This window comes from Achroia grisella, unplaced genomic scaffold, assembly GCF_030625045.1.
Source record: "Achroia grisella isolate CSIRO2021 unplaced genomic scaffold, CSIRO_AGI_Agris_v1 utg454, whole genome shotgun sequence".
In the NCBI taxonomy this organism is placed as follows: domain Eukaryota; kingdom Metazoa; phylum Arthropoda; class Insecta; order Lepidoptera; family Pyralidae; genus Achroia; species Achroia grisella.
In genome coordinates this window covers 84,807-98,772 of record NW_026712865.1, presented here as the reverse complement: position 1 = coordinate 98,772, position 13,966 = coordinate 84,807, and the positions used below count along the sequence as shown (strand labels likewise).

Genomic DNA, 13,966 nt, shown 5'->3' with positions numbered 1-13,966 from the left:
CACGCCCACGACCCACTACGTTTCGCAACCACTTGCCTGATCCCCACTAAGTGTCTGTTTCTTATACGTGGCATGTTTAGTAAACAATTTTGGCGTTTGTTTCCATAGAAATAACAGTGCGTAATATAATATAAACAAATAGACGAAAATAATTTTATTTACTCATTAAAAATTAATTTTGAATTAAGTATTTTTTATAGGATACGCTAAAATTGTTTACTAAATATAAAACAATAAAATATCTAACTCAGAGTTGTAAGTTGTCACATTAAAAGTAGATAGATTGTGTTGTAATGTTTCAATGTAACTCTTAAATAAAACGTACTGGGACGTTACCACGTAACGGATGTATATTTAACAGATTATATTAAAAAGAATATATACAGGGTGTCCCAGAACTCAACGTCAAGCCGAAACGAGGTAATAGGATTGATTGTAAAGATCATGAAAAAAATCCAATGCAGTTTGGAAATTATGGACATTTACAATCCACCCTATAACCACATTTCGGCTTGATGTTGAGTTCTGGAACACCCTGTATATATATAATTTGGGAAATTGCATCTATGATGAGCGAGGGCGTAAGGGCGCACGTAACGGTACCATCTACCGCGTGATGTTTTTACCCTGTGGCATGCCGCGATTAGCACACTTAACACCCGCGACACCGACCTACCACCAACAATTACCACCGACTACCGTCCACCACAGTGGAAACTAACGTCAGTATGTTCAAATCCAACCAAATTATTTTATAGCTGTATACGCATAAACATCAGTGCCAGATTTATATTTTTTACTAGCTGTTCCCGCGACTTCGTCCGCGTGGAATTTAACTTTTAGATAATAAAAGAATTTCAATTTTATACTCCTTATTACATCAGCTACCTGCCAAATAAAGTCCCGTCAATATCGGCCCAGTCATTCCAGAGATTAGCCGAAACAAACAAACAGACAGACAAAAATTGTAAAAAATATTATTTTGATGTCTGTACCGTATTTATATATATATATGTGTAACCGTTTTTTCTTACAATGAATATATTATTTATATTCATTGTAAGAAAAAACGGTTATTTCAATATTACAAACAGACACTCCAATTTTATTTATATGTATAGATAGGCAAAATTAATTTAATAATGACTATATAAAACGCTATACAGCATTTCAACTTGTTCGTTGATAAATTGGTTTTGAACTACTGCGTGAGTTACACTGTGTCACCGCTCACTACACGACTCATGCTTCTTCTGATGCTTCGTGTTCGCTGTACTTCTGTTATGTACATATATATATGTTTATACTTAATTAATGTATGTACTATACTTCAATACTATAAACTACCAAATAATACGACTTTGGTTACATATAATATACATTTAACTTACATATATAGTGAAATTATTATATAATATAAAAATGTGTGAAAAAAAGTTAACAATAAAAATTAAAAACTAACAAATTTTGAATATTATGAGCATGGTTTTAAACTTTCCGTGTTTATTATACATTATTTATATTATTAACCGGGTCTTAACACAAATAATTTTATGGTAAATAAAAGGTATTACCTCTCGACGTTTCGACTAGGTTGCACTAGCCGTGGTGACGAGCTGTCTGAGCTGAAGAAATACCTTTATTTGCCATAAAATTATTCAAGTTAAGACCTGGTTAATAATAGGTAAATAAAGGTATTTACCTCTCTCGACGTTTCGACTAGGTTGCACTAGCCGTGGTCACGAGCTGTCTAAGCTGAATAAATACCTTTATTTGCCATAAAATTATTCATGTCAAGATCTGGTTAATGCTAGGTAAACAAAGGTATTTACCTCTATCGACGTTTCAATGAGCCGTGGTCACGAGCTGACTAAGCTAAATATCTTTAATTGCCATATAATTATTCAAGTCAAGACCTAGTTAATAATAGGTAAATAAAGGTATTTACCTCTATCGACGTTTCGACGAGCCGTGGTCACGAGCTGACTAAGCTAAATATCTTTATTTGCCATAAAATTATTCAAGTCAAGACCTGGTTAATAATAGGTAAATAAAGGTATTTACCTCTCTCGACGTTTGGACTAGGTTGCACTAGCCGTGGTCACGAGCTGTCTAAGCTAAATAAATACCTTTATTTACCATAAAATTATTCAAGTAAGACACGGTTAATAATATAAATAATGTATTATGAGCATGACTTGAATATTATTATAAATTGTGTGCAGAAAATAGAGACATTTGCATGGAATGTGTTGATTAAAATAATTCTTGAAGGTGAAATTAACGAGACTATTTCCACTTGAGTCAATATTAAATATAGACACTTCGCACACTTATTATAATACTGGCTTAACTCAAAAATTACAAATTTTGGAAAGTCCACTTTATAACTGTGGTATTTAAGACTAATTTCTAAAATTTCTAATTTCTGAATTACGCCATTATTGTACTAGACATGCGATTTGTATAATGATATCTACTGCATACATTTTGTAGATATCACTAATTTCTAGAATACTAGCGCATTCTGATTTGAGCTAGAAATGCAGTGGCGTAACTACAGGATAACAAGTCGGCAAAATACCGCGTACCCCCAGCCGAAAAGGGAAATTAGTGGAGAATTCTAACTCCCAACTTTTTTCATTACAGTCTAGCTGTTCCCGAATTTATATTCATATGCATGTAGTAAAAAACGGTTATTTCTATATTACAAACAGACACTCCAATTTTATTTATATGTATAAAAAATAATTATTTTTAACACAAACTTCGTTTTTTTTAACTTTATTTTTCTAAAATAAAAGTAACCTAAGTTACATCAGCTTCCTGCCAATAAAAGTCCCGTCAAAATCGGTCCAGCCATTTCAGAGATTAGCCGGAACAAACAGACAGACAGACAAAAATTGTAAAAAATGTTATTTTGGTATATGTACCGTATTTATATTCATATGCATGTAGTAAAAAACTGTTATTTCAATATTACAAACAGACGCTCCAATTTTATTTATATAGTGTGTACAGATTACGTGTATTATTTTTTAAATATGTTTTTAGTGTACAATAATTTGAGGTAGACATTACTTAATCCCTAGATTTATTTCATTTTTCAATTATTTAAAGTGCCCACGGGTGATAACCCGATCGCAACGTGTAAATCACTTTCGTTGCGGAGTGATCCACCGGCGGGCATGCGGTCCTTAACGTTTTAAGTGCTTCTTAATATTAGGAGAAGGGGTTCCGGTGAATTCGCCACGGGCCCAACGATATAGTTACGCCACTGTACACACAAATTCTTCGAAAGCATTATTTAATTAATATTGTTTTCAAATGTTTTTATTTCAATAACTTTCACAATTGTAAATGCAATATAAACTATTATTATACAATATAAGAAAATGTATAAAATCTAAGATTCATACAAGTCTGTTTACACAGGAAATTCGTAACTACCAACATATAAAATTGAACTGTATAATACTTACATTAGAGCTGTTATTGGATAACCAGTCAGTTAAAAAATCACGAATGTCAATCACAATCAGTATAGTCAGTGTTGCCTGTCCAAAAATGAACAAAACGGTTTAATAATATAAGATTCCTTCCGGTCTGTTTATACAGGAAATTCGTTACAAATAAAGACCATGTAACTACCAACATATGATTTGAACTGTATATTACTTACATTAGAACTGTTATCCAAAAATATAAAATAAAATCACTGTCATTCACAATCAGTATAGTAGTGTTGTCTGTTCGAAAAATGGACAAAACGGTTTAATAATCTAAGATTCCTTCAGGTCTGTTTACACAGGAAATTCGTTACAAATAAAGACCATGTAACTACCAAGATATAATTTGAACTGTATATTACTTACATTAGAGCTGATATCCAAAAATATAAAATAAAATCACTGTCATTCACAATCAGTATAGTAGTGTTGCCTGTTCGAAAAATGTACAAAACTGTTTAATAATCTAAGATTCCTTCAGGTCTGTTTACACAGGAAATTCGTTACAAATAAAGACCATGTAACAACCAACATATAAAATTGAACTGCATATTACTTACATTAGAGCTGTTATCCAAATGTATAAATAAAAAAAAATCACAACTGTCATTCACAATCAGTATAGTCAGTGTTGCCTGTCCGAAAAATGTACAAAACGGTTTCATAACTAAAATATGTTTAGCTTTTCATGAAGAACTCTTTACATAGTACAAAATGAAGTTGCGTCACTTAGATCTTTTATACTACACGATAGATTTTAATACAGTTTTCAGCAATAGATAGAGTGATTCAAGAGGAAGGTTTATATGTATAAAACTTGCGTGTTATAGTATAGAACAGAGCTTCCCAAACTTTTTTGTGTTGTAACACCTTACCATATTTTTAGGTTTTGGATACACCCTCCATTTTTACCTGATATTGTTTTTTTTTTTGTAAATTTCTAACTGTAGTAAAGTTTAGTGTTAAAAACATAAAGTAAAAACAACAAGATGACCTCTGTCGTAGACCCGTCGCAGTTTATCATAGACCACTGCTCGATATAGACTACTTTAGGTATAACTGGTATAGAACAAGCCGATAAATTTAAAGATTTGTAACGCATCCGTGCTAAGCCGGAAATTAAATCACTAGATACATCATTTAATAATGTTGTTTACCGTTCGGATAATAAAAATGTTTCCGTAATGACAAGTAGTTACACTTTAGATTATATAATTTCCACATTACCTATCAACACTGAGAGACAATGTTAAGGAGATCTAGATAACAAACACGTAAACGGTAATCTAATAAAAAATCTCGTATTTTTCTCACAAGAGATAATTCAAGTGCATTAGGAAATAGATTAAAAATGTATGACTATTCAAAAGTGCTTAAAATTTTTGTTATTTGAATAAAAAAAAAATGTATTCTATTCTATTCTAAAACTTTATAATTTACTAGACCAGTCCTTACTGTCTGATAAAACAATATTATATGCTAAATATATCTATAGGTGTTTTTTTAATTAGATCATTTTTTTTATTAAATATCTTTATTGCATCATTAAAAGTATATTTCAAATTCAAAGTCTTTATTAATCGACACAAAATTATACAATCTAACAAAAATTTTTAATTAAAAGTTTAAAATATAAAAGAAATATTAATGTGAAGGATGGAGATCAAGATGACGAGCAAAAAGTAAAACGGCACCGTTGTAGTTGATAGAATATTTTTGTATTAAATTGACTTATGTCATATAAAAACAATATAATATTATAAAAAATCAAACAATAAAAAAGGTATAAAAATAGTTTGCAACAATTAATGTAGGATATATAGTATTTGGCATCATTAATATTGTTCATAACGTACTCTGTGCAGTTGACAGAGCCTGATTGTAGAAATGGCGGGAACGGCCTAATTAAATGTGAAACGCAATGTAGCATTTTATTTATTTAAATATTTAAATACAGTACAATTAGTTATGTTACTTTCAATTCTGCACGTCAATCTCTGAGTCAACAAGTCCTTTAGACACAAAGGCCTCCTCCAGCGTTTAATTTATAAATAAAAGATTATAAAAAACTAAAGGCCCTCTTATCTCTAATGCAATCTCTTCTAGATAACGTTTGGAAAGAGAAAATATTAAATTTCGTAATATTTCCGTACACTTTTCTTTTCTGGACAGCATAAAATCACCTTAAAAAGAACGCTAGTCAGTCGCTCTTGTCGTCAAAACCATATAATAATTATTTGTGATTAAAGTAAGTAAATTTAAGCTTAATAGAAGTACTTTTGAATGATTAATTTTTTATTCATTCGAAATAGAAAATCAACTAAGAATGAGCTACTTACAGTTTTATGATTTTTATGACTAGTGGGCCCGGCAAATGTTGTTTAGCCCACTAGTCATATAAGTCATGATTAGCTATCAGAGCTATCTGCAAACAACTTTGTAGCCAAATGTTGTGTCTTTGAATGCACGTGCGGATTGTATGTTTGTATGACACTTGTATGTGTGTATGAACAGAATGTGAAGTTGGAGAACTTCTCGACGAGCTGGGCGGACGGGCTGGCGTTCTGCGCGCTGGTGCACCACTTCCTGCCAAACACGTTTGACTACTCCAAGCTGACGCCGGAGCGGCGCCGCGCCAACTTCACGCTCGCCTTCAAAGTTGCTGAGTAAGATCTATACCATCTACCTACATATATACATTTGTGGCTAATTTACTATCATCGTGCGGCAACACCGTTAGCCGCTAAACATTTTATATTTATCTACTAGCTGTACACGCTACTTCGTCCGCGTGGAATTTAACTGTATTTTTCTAAAATAAAGGTAGTCTAATTTACTCCTTATTACATCAGCTACCTGCTAATAAAAGTCCCGTCAAAATCGGTCCAGCCATTTCAGAGATTAGTCGAAACAGACAGACAAAAATTGTAAAAAATGTTATATTGGTGTATGTACCGTTATTCATATGCATCTAGAAAAAAAACGGTTATTTCAATATTACAAACAGACACTCCAATTTTATTTATATGTACAGATATGTTCCAAAGTTAGTGTGATTAATGATAATTCTGTTGCTATTTAGTTATAAAATGGAAATTTGTTCTTTATTCTTGAATGAAATTTGGTAACTATACACGGATTTTTTTCTGTTACTAAAATATTTTTTATTCCTATCAACCTCGGATTGATTCTTTGGTCCTTCGAGCCGGATCGACTTTGTGCAAAGTTGTGTTTTTTTAGTTCCTCTCAAACATCTGTGTCCAGACTTTAAGAATAGCTTAAAATTCAGGCTTTGCTGTTATTGATGCAACTTGTTTATACTGTTACAGTGAGAAGGCGGGCATCTACCCACTACTGGACGTGGACGACATGGTGGCCATGCGCAAGCCCGACTGGAAGTGCGTGTTCACGTACGTGCAGTCCATACACCGCAGGTTCAAGGACCAGGACTGACCGCCGCCGCCCACCCACACCTGCTCTGTTCAGCTCTCTCAACGACACTAGCAAAACCCAGTGGTAGCACTCATATACTATACTGATTCTAAATGTTTCGAGTTCAAAATTAAATTAACAGTTTGAAATATTAATACAAAAACTTGCAAAATTTATATTCAAACCAAAACCAAGTCTAGAGAAACCAATCGCAGTCTAATTTAAAAGAAATGGATCTAGTTTTTGGACCTAGATCTAATGCAATTTTATTTAATTCGGATTACATCCATATTGTGTTAGTACCTAAACAACTTATAAACTGTGTTAGTAAACTATAATATACAGATATACTTAATTCATATATCTGTGTCCACGTCCAGAAGCACTAGGTCCGCAATGCAACGATATCCAGTGCCTCTAGAGCGGACAATCAGATATATTCGCAATAGTTGTTAGGATGCTGTTTGCGCTCCCCCGAATTCTAGACATCAGTGATGCAGCTCTTTTTCGCATTATGACTTTGAAACCTGTCTACCCTCGCTGCTGCAAACATCTCTGATGCGCTACAGACGATTCTGTAGCGCATCAGAGATGTCAAATATGTTCATCGGATTCATCAGATGATCAGAGATGTTCCTCGATAGGTACCCCAATAAGTCTCACACCATCTGCTATTGTTTGCTTGACATATCGTCAGCTTTGTTATTTTGCTCAGCTCCTAAAAGTCTTAGCGTGATGTTAAATAAAGTATAACCTTCTTTATGAATTAGGTCAAATAGAAAAGTCATTTAATCCAGTAGTTCTTAGGGTTCCCTTTCTAACAAACTCTTCAGCTATTTTATAGCTATCTATACTAATATATATATCTGAAGAGTTTGGTTATTTAAACGCGCTAATATCAGGAACTACTGGATGGAATTGTAAAATTTTAGTGTCAGATAGCCCATAATCAAGGTTATACAATATCACGCTACAATGAATAGGACCGGAGCAATTAATATTGTTGTAAAAGTTGGGAAAATTTAACGCAGAAAACTTAGTAATAGACAACTTCGTATAATCTATAGCAGTATGAACGTTATCACTGAGTTTTCCTTAGCCTTAACCTGTTCTATCAGTTAAGAAGTCTAGTGTATAGTTTGCTGAACATAGCAAGTTCACGACCAAAAATGGCATCGGATCGAAGTAGTCAAACGCCGAAGTCACAAAAATTGTGTGTTGTTTCTATAATTGTTGAGTCCAAAGAGAGGATGTTGTTGATTTGTTTTATTATTATGTTTTGTCAGATGTTTATTGTCCGCCCAACTCGTTTCTCCAAGCGCTGTCTCGAGCAGTCCTCCTATTTATTATATAATCTCAAGATACATGTGATTTTTTATATTAGCCACGTAAGTTTCACTAACATTTATATTACGTTAGGTCATAGTCATTAGCTCTTGTAATTGTTTATCGAGAGTCGCGGATCGCGAGGATCGCTTTGCCTTATTCATTTACATAAGACAGTTGAATCCTTGTGCCTTAGTGTACGGTCGGATGAACCATACCCCCGCACTTAAATTTTAACCGTATATGCTATACATTTTGACATTAACTATATAACGGCGGCTTGAAATAATCGCGTACTGATATTATCAAATTATAATTAAATATATTTATGTTATTTTATATTGATAATTAAATAAATATTATTAACAATTAAACTGTATTTATTATTTCAAGTGTAACTTTATCCATTTTGGAACTGTCGTGTTAGGACTACGATGAATAATATGAAAATGATAGCGCAAGTGCTGGCGACCAGGTACACAGAGATTATGGACATCTTAATTGCTTCATCTGATCTGTATTCTCCTTCTGAAATGCAGATGTTAGTTACATGTACAATATAATGTTAGGAAATTTGTGTATATGGATGGCTGGATGTTTATTACTCTTTCACGCAAAAACTACTGAGTGGATTTTGATGAAACTTTACAGTAATATAGCTTATACACCAGAATAACACATAGGCTATTATTTAAATAGATATTCTGTAAATTGGGCGATATAGTAAGAAAGTATGATGCAGACAAAATTGCGCAAGTCAGATAGCCTGAAAGTACTTTTTTTATGTGGATCTGAATGGTAAACCAGTTGAGTAAACAGCCCATTTTACAGTTAATGGTAACTGTCGCTTACCTTATAGTTAATGGTAACCGTTGCATATACATGTACATGTTTGGAACCATGATAACGTGATGTCCATCATCACGTCATCACGTGACATCCGCGATACTACATACATTGTCAATGTCATAGCGTTTATAATTCTGATGCTGTCGATGTGGTGATGATGTCAGTGATAGTGATTTTGATGAGATATCATCATCATCATCGATGCTCATAATCAATCATACAGGACCATAAATTAATTTTAATCAAGTCTTAATAAGCGAATGAATTAATTATTAGATTAGAAGCCAATTCCACTACTACACTATAGGATTATTTAAATGACGAGCGTGCATGTCAATAGTTGTTCATGCACAGGATTTTCATTTACTGTTAGACATAGACACCTACATAAGTATAACATGTAAATTAACTGACTTTTAAAACAAAAGAAATTCATCACGAGTGGAATGAGTAGTCATGCTCACTAAAATGTCCAGACGTGGCGGCGTGGTGGGCCGGGTCATTGGCCTCCCTAAAATATGGTCGAGCGCAGTGATGGCTGGCTCATCCGTCATACTCGTGAACAAGCTTGTAGGAACTGGTCTGCTCTTATTAAGAACTGATTTAATCTTATAGTATATTTATATTTGACCCAAAAAATTTGTGCTGGTTGGTAGTTTGTATTCACACGTTTCGACTTGTAAATGTAAATTTACAAGGATTATTTAAAAGAACAACACATAAGTTTCTTGCTCGTTCTTCTTGTGATGTGACAGCTTTCCGAACGAGTGGTAGATAAAAAACTAATTGTTATGACTATTCAAAAGTGTTTAAATGAAGTTTATTTGAATAAATGATTTTCTATTCTGTTCTAATCAGGTGAGTTTCTTGGCTTCTTCTGAATTGAATCTGTATACTGAACTGGACGGTAGGGAAAAAAATCACTAGGAATTCTACTATGACAGTTTTCAAAACATACTCGACCTTCTATATGTTATATAATACCATTAATAGTAATAGAGCACTCGTAGCATGTCATTTGATGCCCTCGGTAGTCCAGGGGATTAGCACTCACTACCTATGGTCACGGGTTCGATTCCTCGCACGCTAACATTTTGGTTAACGTAACGTCTGGGTGCTTTCAACGCCTTATTGATGATCATGGAATGGTGCACCCGCCTAAGCTGACGCTTGCGGAGCACTAGTGGAGGATGATAAAATGAATATGTAGTCAGGTCAGTTAGCCCATCGTGAGAAATTCACCACAAATTTATCACGACGATTACCAGGGGGAACCGCGTGAAGATCAATCTGACATGGTACATTGTTAGCAATGAGATCATCGGTCCATATTACCAATAATACCCCCAATTACGATCTGGGTGTTTTCCATGTATTTATAAAAAATGTATGTATTTATATCAGTTGTCTAGTACTCATAACACAAGCTCTGCTTAGCTTGGGACTAGATGGCGCTGTGGGAACTGTCCTGGGTTATTATTATTATTATGTCAATAACGAAATTAAACTGCCTCGCATGTTTAGTGGTTTAGCACACCGCCTTACTTCCGATGGTCGCGGGTTCGATTCCTCGCGCGGCACAATCATTTGTATTCATGAGTATGATTGTTTCTATCGGTCTGGGTGTTTTCTATGCATATATATGTATTTACAAAAAAAAATATCTATGTATATGTATATCAGTTATCTAGTACCCACAACACAAGCTAACCAAAGCTTAACTTGGGTCTAGATGGCGCTGTGTGATTAAAAAAAATATGATCTCTGTGTGAATAACTTACGGTTTACTTTCTAATAACTGTTCTGCTCTCTTCCAATTTAACAAACCGTCCCACCTTGACTTCATGGATCTGTTAAACTAAATGGCAGTGCCACCATAAAAGGATCAGCTATGTTGGTACTCCGGTCTGCGGTATCACTGTCTCCAGCCACGATGGTCACGTCCGAAGAGCGCGGCGTGAGGGTCTGCTCCTCCTCAGCGAGAGTCACGTGTACATTGAGGGTGCTATCTCTCCAAGCCTGCCACGACAGCTGGTGCTCTTGTATCTTGAGCAGCATCCATGTGGTCAGCAGCCCGTTGAGAGCACCTCCAGTGGCGTAAAGTAGCAAAATTATTATTACAATTAAATATCTATCTAAATATATATTACTCAAAGGTGACTGACATAGTGATCTATCAACGCACCACCCAAACCACTGGACGGATCGGGCTGAAATTTGGCATGCAGGTAGATGTTATGACGTAGGCATCCGCTAAGAAAGGATTTTGATTAATTCTACCCCTAAGGGGATAAAATAGAGAATGAAAGTTTGTATGAAACTTTGTCAATTTTAAACCGATCGTGCTGAGACTACTGAATACATAAAGCTACTATGACGTAGGCACCCCCTAAGAAAGGATTTTGTTACTTCGACCCCTAAGGGGATAAAATAGGTGATGAAAGTTTGTATGAAAGTACTGTAAAGCAGCAAAAACTATACCTAATAATAATACTTCTAAACGCGAGCGAAGCCGCGGGCAAAAGCTAGTGTCTAATAAGACAAACTCAATATTATGTAGTAAGCACTGCCGTGTCTAAACTGTGTCACCCCACCTTACATTTTCCTATTGTTATTTAGTATATAAGATCAATATTTTTATGTACATACATATTGTTAGTCTATTATCATCTGTAATACACATCATCTCAACCAACAACATCCATATACCGTTACCCCGCAACAGTGCACCCGCCTACGGTATACGCTGGCGGGACACCAGTGGAGGATGATAAGACAACGTGAGTATTGGATTGGATTGGATTGGATTGGATTGGATTGGATTGGATTGGATTGGATTGGATTGGATTGGATTGGATTGGATTGGATTGGATTGGATTGGATTGGATTGGATTGGATTGGATTGGATTGGATTGGATTGGATTGGATTGGATTGGATTGGATTGGATTGGATTGGATTGGATTGGATTGGATTGGATTGGGTTGGGTTGGGTTGGGTTGGGTTGGGTTGGGTTGGGTTGGGTTGGGTTGGGGCGTGGCAGAAACCTCTTGGGCCACCGTCGTTAAGGGGAAACGGGGAAAATGGTGAACGTCACGGAGGGCCAGGCGACACCATCAACGAGCCGTCAGGGGCCAAAGCCAGGCACATCAAAGCCGGCGAAGGCCACTGCGCCAGTCCCGTCGAAGTTAAAACCGCCCCGCTCTGCGGCGGTGGTAATAACCATCGACCCGGCTGCGGAAAAGGAAGGCGTGACGTACGCCAACATCTTGTTGGAGGCGAAAAACCGAGTCGATCTTCGGCCACTCGGTATTGAAGCGCTCAGATTGCGCCAGGCCATTACCGGAGCCAGAATTCTGGAAATCCCTGGCGCAGAGAGTAGTGGGAAAGCCGACGCCCTGGCGTCGAAGCTCCGGGAATTTATCCCGGAGAATATGGCAAAGGTGGCCAGGCCCGTCAAAACTGCGGAAATGCGCGTGATGGGCCTGGACGACTCTGCTACGACAGAGGAGGTGGCGGCGGCAGTTGCCCAAGCTGGGGATTGCCAGCCGGAAGCGGTGAGAGTGGGTGACATCCGCCGCAACTCCTTCGGGATGGGGACCTGCTGGGTTCGCGGCCCAGTAACGGCCATTAAGAAGGCGACCACCGCGAAGCACATTCGCATCGGGTGGGTGTCAGCACGGACGGAGCTCCTGCGGCAAAGGCCGCTGCGATGCTTCCGATGCCTGGAAGGAGGACATGTGAGCAATCAGTGCTCACACACCCAGGATCGCAGCGGTCTTTGCTACCGTTGCGGGGAAGAAGGTCACCGTGCGGCAACCTGCACAGCTGATCCGCGGTGCGTCGTCTGTGCCGCGCTGGGTCGTCCGGCGAACCATTGGGTGGGTGCGAAATCATGCACCCCGCCCAAAAACAAGAAGGCGAAACGGCCAGCCACTCAGGCCCCAGGCCGAAGGAGCGTTCAGGAGGAGGGGATGGAGACGGGCCACGAGCCCAGTCCCCCTCCTGGCGATCAGAGAGGTAGGGGCGGTAACTAGCCGCTCCTCGATCGCTACCGGGCCGGGGTGACGACCGCGGGGGCGGTCCCACCCCACCACACTAGGCCCGAAGAAGTCGCGCGCATGTCCCCGCGCGCCTTCCCCAGGGAAGAGGAGGGGAAGTAGTGGGTTCCGCTATGGAACCCGCAGAGATGGGGCCCGCTGCTAGAGTGGGCCACCGCCGCCGGAGTTGCGGTAGAATGTCATCGATCCCGCGACTCCGGCTTAGGCGTTGGGTGAGGGACATCTTGGAGTTTAGTGAGTAGGAGTCTCACAGTACCCGCGGGCTTCCCCCGGGGCCGGCGGGTCTCCATGACGGATTTTCTCCAAGTGAAAAAAAAAAAAAAAAAAAAAAAAAAAAAAAAGGGTTAGGTGGGGCGTGAGTCGGGCAACCTCCAAGTATGGGCCTGCCATTGGGAGGCTTCCCCATCCTCGTGGATACTTCCTCGGGGAACGGTGGCCGAGCAATGGTTTGGTTCTGGTACGCCCTGGGCGGGATAGTAGACGTTCCTTCGGGATACTGCTACTATGTCGGCCGATAGTCCGGCGAGTAGGTAGGAGTGTATATAGTGTATATAGTTAGGTTAAGTTATTTATTTGTAAATAGTTAGGTTTAGTTTGTATATTTGTAAATAGTTTTCTTCTTCGTTTTGTGTTCTCTTCGTTTTTATATTTTGTTCTTTTTGTTGTTTTTGTCTGTCCTTTTCTGTCCTTTCTTCCTTTCTATAGTTTTGTTTTGTTCTTCTTTTTCCTTTTCTGTTTTGATGCGGGACCAAACCCGGGTAAAAAAGGAACAAAGATGAGTATGGCCAGCA

The 13,966-nt window shown here is 37.6% G+C and overlaps 2 protein-coding genes across 3 annotated transcripts in view; one reads left to right on the top strand and one right to left on the bottom strand.

Annotated features, from left to right (window-relative positions):
• The window catches only part of LOC131845151 (microtubule-associated protein futsch), a 93,879-nt gene extending 86,803 nt beyond the window's left edge, over nucleotides 1-7,076 (top strand). Inside the window, exons 17-18 of one of the 2 annotated variants that reach the window (XM_059194186.1) lie at nucleotides 6,024-6,175; nucleotides 6,839-7,076. In XM_059194186.1, coding sequence (XP_059050169.1) covers nucleotides 6,024-6,175; nucleotides 6,839-6,962 — 276 coding nt within the window. In that variant the 3' untranslated portion in view covers nucleotides 6,963-7,076. Of the gene's footprint in view, nucleotides 1-6,023; nucleotides 6,176-6,838 lie in introns of those variants that run through there. The other variant, XM_059194187.1, reaches the window with a different exon arrangement.
• A 1,577-nt stretch (nucleotides 7,077-8,653) lies between these two features.
• Nucleotides 8,654-13,966, bottom strand: part of LOC131845149 (probable E3 ubiquitin-protein ligase MARCHF10) — a 31,631-nt gene continuing 26,318 nt past the window's right edge. Inside the window, exons 7-8 of the mRNA XM_059194185.1 lie at nucleotides 10,898-11,203; nucleotides 8,654-8,795 (exon numbers count right to left, since the gene is read on the bottom strand). Coding sequence (XP_059050168.1) covers nucleotides 10,959-11,203 — 245 coding nt within the window. The 3' untranslated portion in view covers nucleotides 8,654-8,795; nucleotides 10,898-10,958. The remainder of the gene's footprint in view (nucleotides 8,796-10,897; nucleotides 11,204-13,966) is intronic.